Source organism: Camelus dromedarius, chromosome X, assembly GCF_036321535.1.
Source record: "Camelus dromedarius isolate mCamDro1 chromosome X, mCamDro1.pat, whole genome shotgun sequence".
NCBI classification, from domain to species: Eukaryota; Metazoa; Chordata; class Mammalia; order Artiodactyla; family Camelidae; genus Camelus; species Camelus dromedarius.
This window is the reverse complement of record NC_087472.1, coordinates 25,861,609-25,882,437: the sequence shown is the minus strand read 5'-3', so window position 1 is coordinate 25,882,437 and position 20,829 is coordinate 25,861,609. Positions and strand designations below refer to the sequence as shown.

Genomic DNA, 20,829 nt, shown 5'->3' with positions numbered 1-20,829 from the left:
TAAGTGGCCCCAGATTGTTTCTGTCATTTCTCTCCCCTATCAACCATCACTTCTCTTTGCTATCAGATCGCAGTCTGATCTGTGGCCACGTTTTAAACATAACTGGCTCACCTAAGTGTGCTAGAAAGTCATGTGACAGAACTTTGTGACATCTACATGACTCCGAGAGACTTTGGATCTCTGAATGCTTGGAGTTGCTGGAAGCCTGACCTCCAAATAAGTGGGAGTGCTACAATTTGTATCTCATGGGTCTTATCTGATTAATAATTAAAAGAATGCTAATCTGGACTATGATTGGATATCTTCTACAAAGAGGGCTGAGTGAATTCCCAGATGCTAAGCCAATAAGCAGTTTCTTGGGGGGTTAGGTCACTGTTTCTCATTTCTTCAGTCCCTTTTATGGAAGTTCCACCTGGATACTACATCCCACTCACTAGATGCAAGTTTGCTCACCTCTCTGAAGGTGTCAAGCCTGGGACAGCACCCTTGACTTTACCAGCCCTACTTAGGGTCTGGATCCCCCAAACCATACCACATCCCTAGGAGCAGTCTGCAAAGGTTGGAACTCTTCTTTTCTTATATAGGAGTTTATCCCCAGGCCTCTTGGAGGACTTATAGTCACCTGAAAGCTCTTCTTCTTTTGTTTCCGGGGGTTTAAAGCCATCTTGTGTCGAGCAGCCGAAGAATCCAAACAGCCTTGGGTGTTGGCTGGGGTGCTGAAACCAACAGGCACCCGGGTGCTGCTGGAAGAGGGGAGCCTGGCAATCGTGTTCAAGGACTGTGAGTGAACAGGTCCAGGTGAGGGCCGAAAGGATCTCTGGAAAGAGTAGGAGAAAAGAAGGGAGTCAGCTCTGTATGCTGGCATTGGTCTCAAAAGTTAGAAATTCCTCTGGCTGAAGAAGAATTCCTAGAGAACTCCTTCCTGAATTACTGTCCCTTTTGCCTACAGCTGCACTCACACTTCTGGTCAGTAGGCTCATTAGAGGCAAGGTGCGCACTTTCTGCTGGTTCCCTTGCAGATGAAAATGAGAAACAAGAAGTTCAGGTTGCTCCCTGGCTTACCAAGCATTCAGGAGCTTCCCTTCATCCTCAGGACAGGAACCCAACCATTTCGTAGAGTTTACAAGGTCAAAGAGTTTGCATGTTCTTTTGTCCTGTACCCCCCTTTTATTAACAGAAGGGGCTGACTGGGGTGAGAGGCACAGTCTATGTCAGTAAAACCATCAGGGTTCTGGGATTTCTCCACAGGAGTGCCTGGTGGAGACAAGAAAACCAGGTTGGAAGAGGGCTTGTCTGAAAGCTGCATTTGCAGAGACAGCACACTTTCTAGCAGACCTTTGCTTCTGTTTACTGTTCATGGGTGCAAGGCTGATGGAAGCACCTGGAGGAATGCTCTCACCACCAACAGGGTGGGAATGAAGCCTGTCACCTTGTCCCCATTACGACTGGCCTCCACCTTTCCAAACTATCTGGTCCTGGGGCTCCTAGCTGGCTTCCTCTGTAGGAGCTTCAAAATGGTCTCCCTTGGGCTTCTTGACACAGTGTTTTCCACACCTCAAAGAGACACTCCAGAGCACCTCTCCCTCCTAAGAAGTTCCGGGTATTTGTGTTAGCAGAAGCCCCTTTGAAGGCCAGGCAATGAGCCATCTCTCTCCTGGACACCGGTGGCAAATGATGCAGTTTAGCAGGTAGACAGTTTCCATGTGTGTTTGCTCACTAGTTCTTTCCAAACCAGCTTGACACAGCACCAGGGACCCCTTTGGTATTTTCAGCTTTCACATCCCTTCACATTTCCCCACCACCATTGTATGTTGATCCAGTGATAACCTTAGCTACTATCTTGGCTCCAAATATGATTCTTTTATGGCCTGTGATTCCAATGCCTGGGGACTTAACACAACTAGTGGGTCAGGCTGATGATACATCCAACCCACCATTCTGTTGTTGATTCTAGGAAAGGGAGTGGAATGCTACAGTTATCTTTTGTGGGGTCAATCACACAAAACTGGAGTGGTCCCAAGCCTTTCCTAACTTCTTTATGCAACTGTCATCCAGGAATGTATACAACACCTCTTCCTGATACTTTATATTTAGCTTGTGTTATCTCTTGGAATTATGATACTCAGTATACAGAGTAATGTCTCTTGTTTTATTGTTCTGAAATTTTTTTATGCTTCGGTGTGGTCTTATATATAGTTCTGGTCTTTTGAGACTGGATGGCCGCATCTATGCTCCCACTAACTTCACACGGTCTGTCTCCGCACTGCCTCTCCGGCCATGTCTCTTACCACTTTCTGTTCCCAAACCACTGCTGGTTTGCTGTTCCTCAAACATCCTATGCATGCTCTTCCTTCAAGGCATTTGCACTTGCTGTCCCCTCTGCTGGCCATGCTCTTCCCCCATTTCCATGTGGCTAGCTCCCTCACTTCCTTGGGGTCTTGATACAAAAGCCACCTTCACAGTGACACAACCTATTTGAAATCTTAGCCTTCTACCCTGACACTGCATAATCCCCATGTGCTTGTGCTGGGTTTTTCTCCTTGGTACTTTTGATCACTGTCTAACATACGGTATATTTTGCTTATTTATCTTGTCTGTTGTCCATCTCACAGCTCCTACTACAAATATAAACTCCATGAAGAAGAGTTTTCATCTGTTTTATTTACTACTGTATTCCTAACACCTAGAACTGTGCTTGGAACATAGTAGTTGCTCAATAAATGTTTGTTGAACTGGTGGATTAATCATGTTAAGAGCTCCTACCAGATATTGCTTTCTGAGAAGTCATCAGAGAAAGCTCCTCTGTTCTCTGTATCATTTTAGTTATTCTTTCTGAGGCCTCACTAGCTCCAACCAAAGGTAAGTGGAAAAAGTCTAGAAGGTCTGTGGATCTAGAAACTCTAAAAGGATACCATGCAACCTGCTTTGCCTGAAAACTAACCTATGATGCCTATTTAGCAAGTAAATACACCTTTAGTAAAGAAACACTTTCAATTCAGTTGTCATCCCAAACCTTGTGGCAAAATCACTATAGAAAAAAGCATTATTTAGTAAAACCCATTCAGAGAAATCAGTTTCAGCAAAGTTCTGGCAATTTCAAGAGTGAGTGTGTGCAGGAGAGAGCTTATCTGTTCCCAGTCACAGCCTAAGCAAGGAGTCCATCAAACTTAATAATGGCCACTACTCTCCCTATGCTTGATTGACTCTCATTAAGGAATCTCTGGACATTAGATCTAAACACAGGCCCACAGCTATCTCAAACCTGGACTAAAAATGAGATTGCAAAGCCATCAAGCATTATCCCCACCTGACTATGGCACTCAAGCTCAGGTGTGTGATTCAAAACAGCCCTAAGAGGGTCTCTGCTGTTGGGTTTAGAGGATGTCGTCTGGATATAGAGTATGTATATATTTTACAACTTCCCTTAAACTCACCAGTGAATTAAATAAACTATTCAAATAAACTCTCTGGAATGTTGGGCAGTGTTTCTCAGAGTATGGTCTGGGAACCCCTACCCCTAGCATCAGAATCACCTGGAGTGAGTGTTGAAAAAGCACATTTAAAGACACATCAAGACTGTCAGGAAAGGGGCCTTAGACAAGGCTCAACAGGCTCTCCAAGTGAGTCTTCTGGGGGCCAGGGTTGTGAAACACTGCCTAGTCCTCCAGCATGAAGAGAAAGGCTCCTATTTTCAAGCAGAAGCATAGTAAGTTCCTAAATAACCACATCAGTTGCCTCAGAACAGGAGCCAGCAATATCTGGGCTCCCTCTGGGAAGTGGGGTTCCTTCTTAGGCTCTACCTTTTCCCACAGCCATATTGGTCAGGAGAAACCTAGAAAAGCTACCACTGGAGCCAACCACAGGATTTTATGAGCTACACAGGAAAAGCAAACCAAAAACCTTCCTGGCAGGTTTCCAAAAGAAAAGCAAAAGCAGGAAATGGGACTCCTTTCTCTCCTTTTCCTTTCCCTCCCCTCCTGCAACCCCACTCCTCCCACCCTGCACTCTGAGAGCCAACATACCCTCTCAGTACCCAATGTGCAAGTTATTCAGGAAGGCCAAGATGGTTTCATTCCCTCTCCTGTGTTTTCAAGTGGGGGTAGCACAGAGAGCTTCTGATTAACAGCTGGAGTGAAATGAGCTCCTTTTGCCTCAACATATGGGAGATGTGCCAGGCCTAGCGCCTACTAACCCAGAATCTTCCTGGGGAAGGAACCTGGGCCGGGCCTCGGGCCAGGGGAAGGAATCCTTCAGCACTGGTTGGGAGGGGTGTTGGATAGTCTTTTGCTGTTAATGGGAGAAAGGTTGCTCTTTGGACAATTAAAACACATTTTAGCTCCTTTTCACCTTTCTGTCAAGTTTCTAGACCCAGTACAAAATAGCTCAGTGAAAAATGCATTGTTTGGTCATCCTTTTGATAGCTTCTTTGTCTGCTGTATGGTGTCAGGGTTTTCACTTTTTCTTTTTAACTGTTGATGAGAAACACTTGAGTGGTGTTGGAGAGCAGTTTGGCTGCTCCTTGGAACAAAAGAGAACGCCAATTGTTATGTCTCGGTATTACCTGGTGGCTCTTTAGGCCCAGATTTTATCAAGACTTTAGCCTGAAAAGCTGTCACCTTGGGGGAAAAAAACTCACTTTGAAACTGGGAGGTTTTGACACTGGGATGCTAGAGAGCTAGGTTCTGTGTGAGTCATTCAGCCAAAAGCTCCCAAGGCAAGTAGTCTTTGCAACATTTGCAGAGAAAGCAGCAGCTCTTGGTAGGAAAAGTGGTTCTTAGTAGGAGGCTTCTCTATCAAGAAGTACTGGCACAGGATATGAGACGCAATATTGGCTGTTAGGACTTTAATTTCCTGAGTGTGTCAAAGTGGCTTATTTCTCCCATTCCTGAGAATTCCTGTGCAGCTGCTGCTTCACTCAGAATCGTTGTTTCATAAAAGCTGTTGTGACTACTGTTCTGCCATCCTGAAAGTTGTAAGAGGTAGAATTTCACATATTCCCTATGACCCCCTCATTACAATCTCCCCAATTTCTTAAGTAATATAGAGAATAAGAACATGAGCTGTGGAATTGAATAGGCCTGGATTTGAGGTCCTAGCCATGGCATTTTTGTTTGTTTGTTTGACCTGGGACAAATTACCTAACCTCTCTGAGCCTCAGTTTCTGTGTCTATAAGATAGGGATAATAGTAATATACACTTTAGTGTGCAGTTTTAAAAATGAAATGAAATGAAATATGGGGAGTGCCTTTCATGTAAGAAAGTCTCTGTAAGTTTTAGCTGCTGTTGCTATTGCTGGGCATTGGTTGTATACATTCAGAGAGCTGCTAAAGTCCGCATGGTTTGGTGAAAGGTGGTATGGATTTGGGGAGGAATCCTGGGTTTGGGTCTCAGCTCTATCTTTGATTGGCTGTGGGGCCTTGGCCGGGTCATTTCACCTCTCTAAACTTCAGTTTTTTCCATCCAAAATGGGAATAATAGTATCTTCCCTGTCTAACTTACAGAGTTATTGAGAGAATCAAATGTACCTTTATATATGCAAAATCACTCTGTAAGCTACAAATTTCAGTGCAACAGTGGGGAGAAGGGCATTATGCTCTCCTTTGATGTATCAGAGGATTTTCAAAAATATCTCTCTGAACTTCAGAGACCTATTTGTAAATAATAATGGTGAATTATGAAGTAAGCCATCATGGGTAATGCAAGACGCATGATAAGGAGGCAACCTTGCAGCAATCTAAGTTAACTCTTTATTAACCAATACAATGGAACAACTGGCAGCTATTTAACTCTTACCATGTTAAATGGCAACATCTATCCTGCAATAGAACTAAAGCCCAGATGTTTAATCAGCTTAAACTTTAAGCACCTAAACAGCTGATATAGCCCTTTCTCAAGAGAGAAAGCTGATTGGGTTATATATGCATGACTATTTTTCCATACAATTATTTTTCTCCATGAAAAGCAATATTGAGTGAAAATATTCTACAGACTCATTGGGGAATATGAAGTTGATTCACTGATGAAGATGAGCCAGGTTGAGAAGTTGGCAGGGGTCAGGAAAGTGCTAAGCAAAAAGATCCTCTGGTCCAAGGATGGGCTAGAGATGGTCGCTGGGGTGAATTAGTCAGGCCCTGCTAAGTCAGACTGCCTGCTGGAGGAGCCTTGGGCTTGTGTCTTTGCGTGGTGAAAGCTGAAGTCAAGCAGAGAGTCACAGTGGCTCATTATGTCGCATATGCTATATAGAGATATTCATCTTCACTGCCTGTCTCACCTATACTCAGAGAGCTGAAGCCACTGAACAGAGTCAGAGGGCTGTGAGGCCCAAAGAGGAAGGTTACTCAGGGATGAAACAGCAAGCTTTGCTAACTAGAACTAAAAGAGACAGGGCACCCAACTCTTCACCCAAGGAAATATGGAAGAAATAGGCTGAGACAGCAAGGGCTTAAGGCAGTCCTTCCCATCCTGCCCCAGGAGATTTGGAGGTGAAAGTAAGCCTAAGGTTAAAGGTCTACCAGGCCCTTGAGAGATGACATGTGTACTCCCCTGCTGCCAGCAGTGGGCAGTGGCTCAGAGATGAAAGAATAAAACAGAGAACTTGGAAAGACTTCTCTGTATGGTAGAGATTTAGTCATCTTTTAGTCTGACTTCTCTGTTTGATTTGGTTTCTGTCTAGTTCCCTAGTTGATGCTTAGTGAGAAGGCAGCAGGAGCTGGGTTTGTGGGGAGGCCTTCGGGAATATAAGAGTTAGGGGTCATAATTTATAAGAAGCTCAGATTAGCACCCAGGTCAGCACATCTGGTTGGGATGGTGACTACAGCTGCTTCTTGGGATGCTACTGCTGCTGTTGCTGCCCCCTTCCCTCTCCCCTGCTTGTGTTCACCCCAGTGAACTAATAAACCAGGAAGCTTGGCAGAAATAGCTAAGAAACTCTCATACCTGGGGATGGTAAGGGTTCGACTACACCACCAAAGATTAGACTTTCTGCCTGCAAGCCTAACATTTAACCTATAGAAACTTATCTCAATTTTTGAATTTACTAACAGAGAATTTATTCCATTCAAGCAGGACAAATGTTTAGATTAATGTTAGGAAATGTTGACTATAAATAATTTAACACTATTCATTAACCTATAAAATACATAGTTAGCCTACTCAAATTAATGGAAAGAGAAAATTACATGTATTAAAATGTTATCTAATTTTTTTTAATTGTAATCCTCAAAGTGACCGCTAAGGAAATAATTTTTAACTATATAGAGAAGGAAATGAGAAGGGAATAAAAACAGTACACTAAAAAATAATTAAATCCAAAATAAGGTAGTAATAGAGGAACTGAAGTACAAAAAAGATGTAAGATATATAGGAAAAAAAAGCAAAATGGTATAGGTTCTTCCTTATTAGTAATTACTACGGAAGTAAATGAATTACACTCTCCAATCAAAAGGCAGAAACTGACAAGATGGATTTAAAAAACATGATCCATTTATATGCTATCTACAAGAGACTCACTTTAGATCCAAAGACGCAGGTAAGTTGAAAGAAAAAGAATGATTAAAGGGATTCCAAGCAAAACATAACCAAAAGAGAGCCAGAGTAGCTATATTAATATCAAACAAAACAGACTTTAAGTCAAAATTGTTACAGAAGGCAAAGATGGACATTATACATTGATAAAATCCATCTAGAAAATAGAATAATCATAAACATACACACCAAACAACAGACCCACTCTGTTGGAAGTGAAGGGAGAAATAGTTCTAGAATAATAGAGATTTCAGTATCCCATTTTCAATAATGAATAAACAACTAGACAGAAGATCAATAAAGAAATAGAGGACTTGAAACAATACTATAAACCAAGTAAATCTAACAGATATAAACAGAACATTCCATCCAACAAGAGCATAATACATATTCTTCTGAAATACACATGGAACATTCTCCTGGATAGACCATATGCTAGACCACAAAATAAGTCTTAATAAATTTTAAAAAATTGAAATCATGCAAAGTATCTTCTCTGACCACAGCAGAATGAAACTAGAAATCAATAACAGAAGGAAGACTAGAAAATTCACAAATAGGTGGAAATTAAACAACATACACTTAAACAACGAATGGGTCAAAGAAGAAATCGAAAGGAAAATTATAAAATACTTTAACATGAATGAAACTACAATACAACATAACAAAATTTATGTAATACAGCAAAAGCAATCCTCAGAAATTTATAGCTGTATATGCCTATGCTACAAAAGAAGTTCTCAAATCAATAACCTAACTCTCCACTTAAAAAAATTTTTTTTTATTGAAGTATAGTCAGTTTACAATGTTGTGTCAATTTCTGGTATACAGCACAATACTTCAGTCATATAGGAACATACATATATTCATTTTCATATTCTTTTTAACCATAAGTTACTACAAGATACTGAATATAGTTCCCTGTGCTATACAGTGTAAACCTGTTTATCTATTTTATATATAGTAGTTAGTATCTGTAAATCTCAAACTCCCAAGAGAAAACTAAACCCAAAGCTAGCAAAAGGAAGGAAATAATAAAGATTAAACAGAGATAATGAAATAGGGAATAGAAGAACGATAGAAAAAAATCAGTGAAACCAAAAGTTGGTTCTTTGAAAAGTAAAACAAAGTTGACATATCTTTAGCTAGATTGACTAAGAAAAATAAGACACAAACTACTAAAATCAGAACTGAAAGGGCTGCCCCTGTCTCTCCCTCTTCAGAGACAGCCCACATTCTGTCTATGGAATGTGCACCTACTTTTAATCTGAGCACCCAACCCCAACACTTCATGGCCTTTCTCTTGCCTTTCAATGTATCTTTCTGAATAAATCTACCTTTACTCAAAAAAAAAAAAAAAAAAAAACACCAAAAAACGGAAAGGGAACAATTACTACAAACCTTACAGAAATAAAAAAGATTATAAGACAGTACTATGAATAATTGTGTAGGTATCCTAAGTGAAAAGAATAAATTCTTAGACATCTAAATTACCAAAATTGAATTTAAAGGACATAGAAAATCTGAATAGACCTATAACAAAGAAATTTAATCAGTAATCAAAACCTCCCAACAAAGAAAAAAATAGGACCAGATGGCTTCACTGGTGAATTCTACCAAACATGTAAAGAATTAATACCAATCCTTCACAAATTTTTTTAAAAAAAATAAAAGAAGGAACATTTCCTGATTCTATAAGGTCAACATTATCGAAAGCCAGATAAAGGCATCACAGGAAAAGAATGCTACAGACCTATATCCCTCATGAATACACATGCAAAATACTAGCAAACCAAATCCAACAGCATATTAAGGGCATACATCATGACCATCTGGGATTTATCCCAGAATTGCCAGGAGTTTCAACATATAAAAATCACTTAATGTAATATACCATATTAATAGAATGAAAGAAAAAATAACATGATCACCCCAACTGATGTAAAAAAGGCATTTTACGAAATCTAATACCCTCTATGCTAAAAACACCTAACAAGTTAGGGATAAGAAGCATATACGAAAAATCCATTGCTAGCATCATACTTAATGGTAATAGACTGAAACTTTTCCCCTAAGACCAAGAACAAAACAAAGATGTCTGCTTTTGCCACTTTTATTCAACATTCTACTGAAAGTTCTAGCCAGAGCAATTAGGCAAGGAAAAGAAAGAAAATGCCTACAAATTGCAAAGGAAGAAGTAAATCTATCTCTATTTACAAATGACATAATCTTATATACAGAAAATTCTATATATAGGTATAGTCATTACAGTTATAAAGAATCATCAGATGGAGAGTTTCAAAGAGAAATGGAAACTATTAAAATAAGGAACCAAATAGAAATCCTAGAACTGAAAATTATGATGTCTGGGGGAAAAATCCCAAATAGGATATGCATACTCATGAAAGAAGAAAATACCAAGTAAATTTGTATAGAGAAATCAATAAAAATGACATACTATGAAGAAAAGAAATTTAAAGATTAACAAGTTAAAAAAGGAAAATTATAGAAAAGCCCCCAAAATCTGTTAGAGTTAATAAATGAATTAATCAAAGTTGAAAGATTCAAAATCAATAAACAAAAATTAGTTGTATTACTATACACTGGGCATGAACAATTCAAAAGGGTAATTAAGAAATCACTTCCATTTATAATAACATCAAAAATAATGAAATAATTATAAATAAATTTAACCAAGGAGATGCAAGATTTGTACATTTTAAACTATAAAACATTGCTGAAAGAAATGAAAGACCTAAATAAATGAAATAAAAAGACACCTCATGTTCATAGATTGGAAAACTTAATGTTAAGATGGTGATACTCCCCAAAGTGATCTACAAATTCAATGCAATCCCTATCAAAATCCCAAAGTGTCTTTTTAAGATATGGAAAACTGGTTGTAAAATTCATACAGAATTGCAAGGGATCTCAAATAGCCAAAAAAATCTTGAAAACAAAGAACAAAATTGGAGGACTTACACATCCTGATTTCAATCAAACCTAACTACAAAGCTACAGTAATTAGGACAGTGTAGTACTGGCATAAGCAGAGACATATAGATTGGTGGAACAGAATTGAGAGCCCAGAAATAAACCTATTCATCTATGGTTAATTGATCTGCAAAAGGATGACAAGACCATTTAATGGAGGAAAGAATAGTCTGTACAAAAAATGGTGCTGGGACAACTGGATAGCCACATGCAAAAGAATGTAGTTAGACCCTTGTCTCACACATATATAAAAATTAACTCGAAATGGATCAAAGACCTAAACAGAATAGCTAAAACTCTTAGAAGAAAACATGAGGTAAATCTCCATGATCTAAGATTTAGCAACAGTTTCTTAGATATGACACCAAAAGCACAAGTACCAAAAGGAAAAAAATCAATAAACTGGATTTCATCAAAAATTTAAAGATTTTATTCAATTTTGTTCTCTTGATAAAGTTAAAAGACAAATCGCAGAATGGGGGAAATACCTGCAAATCATATATCTGATAAGGATCTAGCATCCAGAATATATAAAAAAAAAAAACCTCTTACAATTCAACAACAACAAAAAACAAACAACCCAATTTAAAAATAGGCAAAGGACTTAAATAAACATTTCTCCTAAGAAGATATACAAATGGTCAGTAAGCACATGAAAAGGTGTTTCACATCATTAGTCACTAGGGAAATGCAAGTCAAAACCACAATGAGATACGACTTCACACACACTAGAAAGATTATATATAGAAAAAGGAAAGTAACAAGTGTTAGCCAGGATGTGGAGCTATTGGAACCCTCATATGTAGTTTGTGGGAATGTGAAGTGCTGTAGCTGCTGGGAGAAACAGTTTGGTGTTTCCTCAAAAAGTTAAACATAGAATTACCATATGACTCATCAGTTCTACTCTTAGGTATATACCCAAATGAACTGAAAACAGGTGTCAAACAAAAACTTGTACATGAATGTTCACAGCAGCAATATCCGCAAGAGGCAATAGGTGGATAGAACCCAAATGTCCATCAATGGATGAATAGCTAAAGTAAACATGGGACATCCACACAATGGCATATTATTCAACTGAAAAGGACTGAAGCATTGATCTGTGCTACAACATGGATGAACCTCAAAAACATGCCAATTGAAAGGAGCCAGACACAAAAGGTCATATATTGTATGATTATATTTACATGGAGTATCCAGAACAGGCAAATTCAGAAACAGCAGATTAGTGGTTACCAGGGGCTGAGAGGAGAAGGAATGATAAGTGACCACTTAATGGGCATGAGGCTTCCTTATGGGGAACCAAAGCTATTCTGAAACTGGATAGTGGTGATGGTTGCACAACATTGTACATTGTGAATGTCACTAAATTGTACACTTAAACATGACAAATGTTATGTGTATTTTACCATAATAAAAAAGTTGTCTAATTCAATCCTTCCACCAATTCAAACTGTCCCAATTCATCTGACTTAGTAGTATTGTGCATAAAATACAGTCATAGCCTAAATTCATAAATCAGTGAGCATCCTGATTCTACCTACCACCAGCCTAATTGATTTTTTGTTGACATCTTTAACTGAAGGCTGTTTCCCTCCATAGGCTCTTTTAGCATCAGACAGAGTTTTGTGCTGACTGGCCAATTATCTTCATTATAAATTACCTTTCTGTTCACTTTTTAGTTCATAAGGATAATTGTTCTAAACTCTACTTCACTCTAAAAGCCCTCTCAAGTTTAATAACAACCAGTCAAATTAACCACACATTAGTCTGAGAATGGAAGTGTTGAGATGAGCACAATCTAATAATTTTTCAATTGTTGATAGGTATTATTTGGTTGGCAAAGCCAAGACATATGAAATACACATATATGCACTCTCGTGTCAATCTTTTCAATGGATATGTGTCTATCAAATAATACTACATGCCTTAACCTTTGAGATTTTGACAGTGGAAACTATAGAGACTTCACTTCCTAAAAATCTCTATTGTTTTCTTCACAAAATAAGTGAAAACACCTGTAAATTTTTTCCCACAAATACTGTCTTCCATTGCTTATAAATTAAAGGGTTGATTATTTGGCTTGTAAAATTGGACAGAAAATGTAAACCACCACGCAAATCAAAAGCTAAGAACAACAGCTCCTTCCTTAAATGATCCCCCTCCCCAGGATTCAGCTACAGCAGGAGAAAAGAAAGTGCAAGAAGAAATTATGCCCCTGACCTGTGCACCACCACTCCACTCCCCTTCACACTCCCCCAACCCCGCCCCACAACCTGCCACTTAGGATGGAGCTAACACTCACCTTCTTCAATGTCATGACCTTGTATGAAGAAACCTTCTTTCGTGGGCTCTTAGGTGACTCTTCATCAGCAGAGCTTTCTTCAGAGTCCTTAGAGATTGTGTCAGACCGGATAAGAGGTGGGCTGTTGCTGGCCTGGCGTGGGCGCAGTGGTGGGATCTGTCAAGGAAGAGGATAGAAGAAAAAGTTAAAATTTATGTGCCTTCCTCAAAATTACTGATGTTCTCTTGTTGCTTAGTGGTTGAAGGGCTAAGAACCCAAAGTGAAAAAACAAGCCAAGGCAAGAATCTCCTACCTCCCTGTCTTTGCTTTTGGTACCTACTCAAACCAAAGACAGATAGCCTTGGTTCACTCTCTGGGTCACTGCACACTTTTGCCAATCCCCAAAGACAGGAACTTCAAACTGCTTGTTTGATCAAAAACAGGACCCTGGTGTTATCTCCTACTGATGCTAACTATAAATCTTACTGGAGTCTGATCACTACAAATCTTATTTGAGTCTGATCTTTGTTTTGATTTTGACCCTGTCTTTAGATAGTCCTGGTCTTGCGAGCGTGAGACTTTGGGTTGTAATCTGGGCTTGGCATCCAGACTATAATCCTTACTCCTATCATTCCATCATTCCAGGAATTGTCTGAATTGAATCTTGACGGTGTTGCTTATTTATCTTAAGCCTGGCAAGATTGATTTTCTGGGATTTATTGAAAAATCTACAGAACTAGTCCTCATTAGAAATGCTTTACCAGTTTTCCTAAGGGGATATTGATTATTTGTGTTTTCCTTGGGCTCAGCAGACTGATTTGGTGGATTCCAGTTTGAAGTCATAGCACACTTGAATTTGAGGCACTGGTCCCCACCATGGACCTCTTGATGTGGACCAGAATCCTTGATTTTATCTTTAACAAATACTGGCTAAGCATGTACATTGGGCCACATCCATTCTAGGCACTGGGCCTATAACACTGAACAAAACAAAATCCTTGTTGTCATGGAGCTGACATGCTTGCTTCTGTCATGGGCTCTGCTCCTGCTCAGGACAGATGTTTGTCAAACTTTCAAAGCCAAAGAAAGGGGGCCACAATGAGGTTCTGCCTGTGGGGCAGTCCTGGCCAGTGTCTAAGGTTCCTTCTTATTACTACCAGGCCCCACTGGGGGCCCTTGAGAAGATACACCGAGGATTAACCATCCCCAAGCCCTAACTACTACTGAAGGCAGCTAACTTCTACTGAAGGATTTACTCTGCTTTAATCTTTATTATTTCCTTTCTTTTGTTAACTTTGGGTTTAGTTTGCTTTTCTCATTCTAATTCCTTAAGGTGGAGAATTAGGTTACTGAATTGAGATCTTTCTCCCTGCCAAGCGGGAGAGAGTGCTCTCTATAGATGTGTTTCATTTGAACCTTACAATTCCCTGAAGCATTTGCTCTTGTGGTCTCCCTTCTATCAATGGGGAAATCCAGGTCTGAGAAATGGCATGACTGGCCCTAACTCTCACAGTGGCAGAGCAAGCATTTGAAAAGGTCTGCTTGCCTTTATAGCCTATGTTCTTAACCACTCTGCACTCCTGTCTCCTAACTACAAAGGCTGGGAAAGGGGTGTCCCAGACTCAAGTTCAGGAAGTTTAAAGGCAACAACCAGAAGACATGGTGTGCCTACTTCCTTAAGAGGGGCTGCAGAGGGAGAGCCAGGTCTGTGAGCAGTTAGAAAAACTGCTTTATAGTGTCAGGTCCTTAAATTACTGAATTCAGTTTGATTCAACAATAAGATGCTAATAATCTGCTATTACCTCTTCTTATCTATTTGTCCCCAAATAAAAAGAATGTGAAACGTCTTGAAGAGCAACTGAGGCACCCATTCCTAAAACTTCAGATAGGACATCAGGTAAAAATTTAGCAGTCACATATGCTTGTCAAAGATGAATCCATGCACGTCTAAGTACGCATGCTGGTGCAGTAAAACTGTGAATGGCTCATTATATCAGTTATGGTTCCTTTGGTTGCTCACGCCTCTTCTGCTTGGATAACTGGTTAACTCTAGCGCTAATACATGCCTATGGGGGCTGAAACCCCCTCCTGGTGGGGAATGTGTACATTTATCAGATCAAAACAAAAAACTGGCCCCATCTTGGTATTTCTAACAGAATTGTATACCTGGATTTTCTCTCCCAGTCTCCCAGTTGCTCTGAATATCACTTACTCCATTAAGAATCCTGCCCTTTCAAGGGACCCAGCCATTGGCCAATTCCGTATTTGCCCCAGGTACTTAAATTACTGAATTCAGTTTGATTCAATAATAAGAAGATGCAACACTGTGTGTCAGGACCCTTGACTTAACGTTGTCAACTACCCTGTCATTTAAGGCTGTCACCTGGGCACTTAAGGGAAGTTTCCCACACAAAAGTCAACCTGGTTGTTGATGACTCAGCTTCTGTTAACACCCTACTCCATCTTCAGCCCTGTTTCCCAGGGGAGGGACTAAGGAAGCAGGCCAAAAGTGTGAAGTGTGAGCCCAAACCAGACATTTAAGAAAACTTGTCTTTGGGCTATTGTGGCTTTCCCCTTCGCTGTGAGAGGAAATGGCCCTAGAATTTTTTTCCTTATCTTTTTTTTTTTTTTTAATGGAAGAGTCTCTCTGTTGCTGGGACTGAGTTGAGGGAAAGAAGGAGGAGTCCAGGAAGCCAGTTTCCCCTTTCTGAATATGAGAAATAACCCCGTGGCATTTGGCCAAGTATGCTGGGTGGCAAGGGAGTGCAGCTGTGGAGGCCAGCGAAAGCTGGTGTTGACGTTTAAAACTGAAGACTAGAAAGTTCACAGAAGTGACTTTTCTTGCTGTAGTGCAAGAGGGCAACAGCTGGCTGACCTAGGGGCTGCTTTACAACCACAAGGTCAGCACCACTGGTAACCCCCTCAGAGTTGCTTCTCAACCCTTCATGGCTAAAGTACCCAGCAGAACTCCCACACACAGCATGAAAACCAGAACAAGAGATGTGGGGTCTTAAGCAGGCACATCAGAAATAAGCCCCAGTTACCTTTTGCCAAATGCAAATAATCAGCCTTCAGGTGGATAAGGGGCTCCTCCTTGTGTGGCCTTTTCCGTTACATAGGGCTCTTTGAGTATAAGCCAACCCATGAGCCAAGAGGAGGAAGGCAGCCGCTAAGCATAATCTTCCTGGCAATATCTCTAGCTCCCCCTGGAGCATTTCTAGATCAGAGCTCCCGAAGAGTATGACTGAGCAATGGTTAGGATTAGCTGGACAGAAGAGACTGTCCTATGTACATGCTGCATTTTACGGAGACTAAAGATGTACCCTTCTTCCTGTTGAGGCAGGAACAGAGAAGCTGAACATCTTAGAGGCTGGGGTAGTGAAAAGATCATGGGTTTTGAGGTCAACACATCTGGGTCAGATTTCCAGGTCTGCCACTAACTATATGGGTGAGATTGAGCAATTTCTTTAATCTCTCTCTGAGTCTTTATTCAATTCTCACAAGCAATCCTGTGAGGTAGATATTAATATTATAGCCATTGTAGACAAGGTCAAGGAGGCTCAGAAAGGTTAAACAGTCAGCCTGAGGTCACAGAGCCAATAAGTAGCACAGCAAGATTTCAAGCATCGGTCGATCTCTGTGACTCAGCTGCCATACTGCCAATTCTACTTTATTACCTCCGTGCTCTTGGGCACATTTCGGGGCACAGCTCCAAACACAGCTCCATGCATACTACCAGTCCCAGCTCTAGGCAGAGTTCTAAAACCATGAGATCTCTGTGGAAGAAAGAAAAAACATGGGGGTTGGAATGCCTGCACAGTAACAGTGGAATGTCACTGTCATAATACTTAAAGCATTTCTTGGGGTGTGAATATGGTAATAATAGCCATACGGTGTGCTGGACACTAGGTAAGCACATCACATATTTCTATATTCTCTCATTCAATGTTTACAACAGCCCAATGTTTACAACAGTGGGGTAGAATCAGCTGAGAAGCAGGTCCAAGTTCCTCCCTCCTTGTTTTTTGGCAGGATAGGAGTAGGAAATGGAAGAGGAGTAGTTCAGTTAGGCAATGAGACTTGAGTTCACTATTACCTGCAGAGGTCTGCCTCTCTGGACATCAGGAGAGGGGTATGTTTTGCTTGCTGATCTTTTAGGTTCAGGCTCCAAAGTGAAGATGCTGTCATGGGACAGGGCTTTGATCCTCATGCTGCTCTTGGCCCTGGACAGGAAGTAAAAGGTCTTATGAAAGCAGCCAAGGTCCATAGGAACCAAAGACATATGTACATCTATAATACAGCCTACCAGAGACACCTCAGAAGCATACGTGCTGACACAGAAAGTTGTCTGTGAGACACTGAGTAAAGAAATAAAGAATAATATGGTCCCATTTAATACATACAGATATATTACGTACAGGTATAGTTTATGTTCATAAAGTCTGGAAGGATATCCACCAAATTGTTCGTGGTGGTTCCCCCTGAGGAATGGCACTAGGAACAGGAGGAGTATTTTCGTTTTCTACTTTATGTACTTCTGCATAATTTTGATTTTTAAATGATCAACACATATCTTATTCATGTAATAGCTTTATTGAGATACAGTCTACATACCATACAATTCACCCATTGAAAATATACAATTCAATAGTGGCAACACTGTGGAATGCGAGGGAAGACCTGAGCTTGCCATTATTAAGGTGAGAGTTATAAAAGAACTTTTACACCCAATTTCTCTCTCGTGTTTTTGTTTTGATTTAAAATATCAAATATCTGCCCAGATGCTGGAAACTTTCATTCACCAGGTCTTTCCCTCTTTCACACAAGAGTTCTGTGATATATCTGTCCTATTTTCAAAGTCATCTTACACTCACACTACACCACCCCCAGCTCCAGCCTGCTAAACCCAGATGGAAGTACCTTCTGATTGGGAATGGAGCCAGGTTGATGACAATTACATTAAGCCAAATCAGGGGGGAAAGTTAGAAGCAATTGAAAGGCTAAAGGCCAAAAGACTCCTTTGGGGATGTAGAAATATATTTCATCTTTAAAAAATTTCAACCAAAGACATCACAAAAAAGAAAACTATAAACCAACATATCTTATGAATATAGGTGCAAAAATCTTCAATAAAATACTAGCAATCTGAATCCAGAAACATATAAAAAGAACTATACACTAGGCCCAAGTAGGACTTGCAAGGAATGCAAGGTTACTTTAATATGTGAAAATCAATTAATGTAACATACCATATCAATAGAATAAAAACAAAAACCACATGGTCACTTCAAAAGATGCAGAAAAAGCATTTGTAAAATCCAGCACCTTTTCATGAAAAATATATTCAATCTTCACGGAGAGCATCTGTGAGAAACCCACAGATAATATCATAATGATGAAAGAATGGATGCTTTCTCCCTCAGATCAGGAACAAGACAAGGATGTCTGCTCTCACCACTTCTATTCAGCATTGTACTGGAGGTTCTAGCCAGGAAAATTAGGCAAGAAAATGAAGTAAAAGGCATCCATGTTGGACAGGAAGAAGTGAAATTATCTTTAATTACAGATGACATGATCCTGTGTATAAAACTCCTAAGGAATCCATTAAAAACCACTAGAATTAATAAACGAGTTCATCAGGGTTGCAGGTACAAGACCAATACACAAAAAAACGGATTGTATTCCTATAAAGTTGCAATGAACAATCTGAAAGTGAAATTAAGAAAACACTTCCATTTACAATACCATGAAAAAGAATAAAATATGGATGGACCTAGAGGGTATTATGCTAAGTGAAGTAAGTTAGACACAGAAAGATCTCATATGATCTCACTTATATGTGAAATCTAAAAAACAACATAAACAAACAAAACAGACTTCTAGATACAGACAGCAAACTGGTGGCTGCCAGAGGGGAGGGGGTTGGGTGAAATAGGTGAAGGGGATTAAGAGATACAAACATCCAGGTATAAAATAAATGTCATGGCGATACAAGATACAGCATAAAAAATATAGTCAATAATACTATAGTGATTTTGTAAGGTCACAGATGGCTACTAGACTTATCATGGTGATTATTTCATAATGTATTTGATTGTCAAATCACTATGTTGTACACCTGAAACTAGCATAATATTGTATGTCAACTACACTTCAATTTTTAACAATTTAATGAAAAAGAATAATATACCTCAGAATAAATTTAACAAAAAGTATGTAAAACTTACATTCTGAAAACTATAGAACACTAATAAAAAATTAAAGAAGACCAGAATAAATGGAAAGACAACCTATGTTCATAGCTTGGAAGACACCATTACCAAAACACCATTCCTCATATATGAACTAGTTCGCGTGCTTATACTCACACCATCCCCTCTTGCCCCCGCAGAGGTGTGCGCACACACACCTTCTTCGTCTGGAGAATGCATTAGACTAAATGGACCATTTTGGAGGGAGAGGGACAATCAAAAATAGGGAAGGTAGAACTTGAGTAGAGACAACCCTTGCTAATTTGTAGAGACAAAGCAGAGTGAACCCAAACTCCCCTCTCCCACCCCACCCTCTGGTTTTTGTAGGGCTAATCTTAGTCTCACTTAGACCTGTAAGGCAGTGGTATGTAACGGTGTGATTTGTGAGGTATGAGACAAGCCCCGCTGTGCAAAACCATCTCCCTCACTAACAAAGCTCTCTGAAATTCCTCACATTCAACGCACTCATCAAGGGCCTTTTTAAGGAGGCCTGTCAGTGGGTAGTATAATGTGTTCGCTGTCTCATTACTTCCAAGCAAAGCCTTGACCGAATGGATAGCAGTACACATGAGCTCTGTGGAGAGCCCAGATAAGTCTGGTGTTTCAGGCTGGGGGAACGGGCCCGAATGGAACTCCATGGTGGGGGGGGGGGGTCTGATTGATTCAGAAACAGCTGGGAGTACTGGGAATCCAGATTTTCCATAATAGGATGTGGAAGTTGGGGCTTCACAGATGAACTCTTGAACAGGACTGGCAGCAGAGACTGAGAAACGGTCTTCCCCATACCTGCTATGACCAGTCACAGCACTTCCCCCAGTCTCCTGGGATGGAGGGAGAAATGAATTGGGGTTCTTTGCTTGCTTGCTTGTTTGACATGAACACAGTGATTTCATGCTTATGCCCCAACCCAGCGAGATGGCTTCACTACCTAAGACTTTAATCATACATGACGAGACCTGGAATCTGAAGGCTAGTCAAGAGAACCAGATCAAGCTTCCTGAATGATGTAGGGGATCCTTACCTGATGAAACAGAGGCCTCCAGCTCCTCACAAGTGGTAGGCCCCATATCTCAAGGTGTTATAGCTGTGACAGGGAAGGGTTTCCCTGACCTACCTGCACCCTCTCATCCAGTGCTCTCGGGGAGTGGGCTGTGCATTTGCCGTGACAACAAGCATGTATATATGAGCACAGAGCAAGGCCCCCAGGACATGGCTGCATTGGCAATGGCTGCAGACCCAGCTCCCACAGGCAAGGAGGCCAAGAGTCCCTGGGACCAAAGGCCTGCTGGTGATTTGTCTGCCAAAGGGGGAGCTAGATCCAGCTACCTGCCCCTTGCCCTGCCCCTCTCCTTCTCTACCCCTACCCACTTTACCTCGGCTTGCTTTGTTGATCTTCCTGAATTGGCTTCAGAGAAGAGATGTTGATATTGCTGCTGGACAAGCTTGGTTGGAGCCTCCTCTCTCCCTGGGCCTCTTCGGGCTCTTTTTTCTTCTTCTTGCCAAAAAAACTCTTCAAGGCTTTAAATTTGGATTTCTTCTTTCCTAGAAGTTAGACATGGAAGTGAGACAGAGTGTGATGGTAGAGGGGAAGATCGGAGAGGAATCAGGGCCTTCATGGCAGGAACGAGGACTGGGATCCCAGAGGTCCTGCAGGTCTCAGGCCTCGGCCCCAGTGCCCACAGCACCACTCGTCTGGTTTGGTCTCTTCTTAGTAACTCAATAGCGAAGAGTCTGAGTTTCTGCTGAAAGGAGAAGCTTGTGGTCTTTGGACAGCCT

At 40.6% G+C, this 20,829-nt stretch overlaps 1 protein-coding gene across 1 annotated transcript in view; it reads right to left on the bottom strand.

Moving 5' to 3' along the window:
- The window catches only part of KIAA1210 (KIAA1210 ortholog), a 57,739-nt gene that overhangs the window by 11,740 nt on the left and 25,170 nt on the right, over positions 1-20,829 (bottom strand). The window contains exons 3-7 of the mRNA XM_064482810.1: positions 20,427-20,595; positions 16,899-17,025; positions 16,480-16,578; positions 12,824-12,979; positions 623-817 (exon numbers count right to left, since the gene is read on the bottom strand). Of these exons, the coding sequence (XP_064338880.1) occupies positions 623-817; positions 12,824-12,979; positions 16,480-16,578; positions 16,899-17,025; positions 20,427-20,595 (746 nt within the window). The remainder of the gene's footprint in view (positions 1-622; positions 818-12,823; positions 12,980-16,479; positions 16,579-16,898; positions 17,026-20,426; positions 20,596-20,829) is intronic.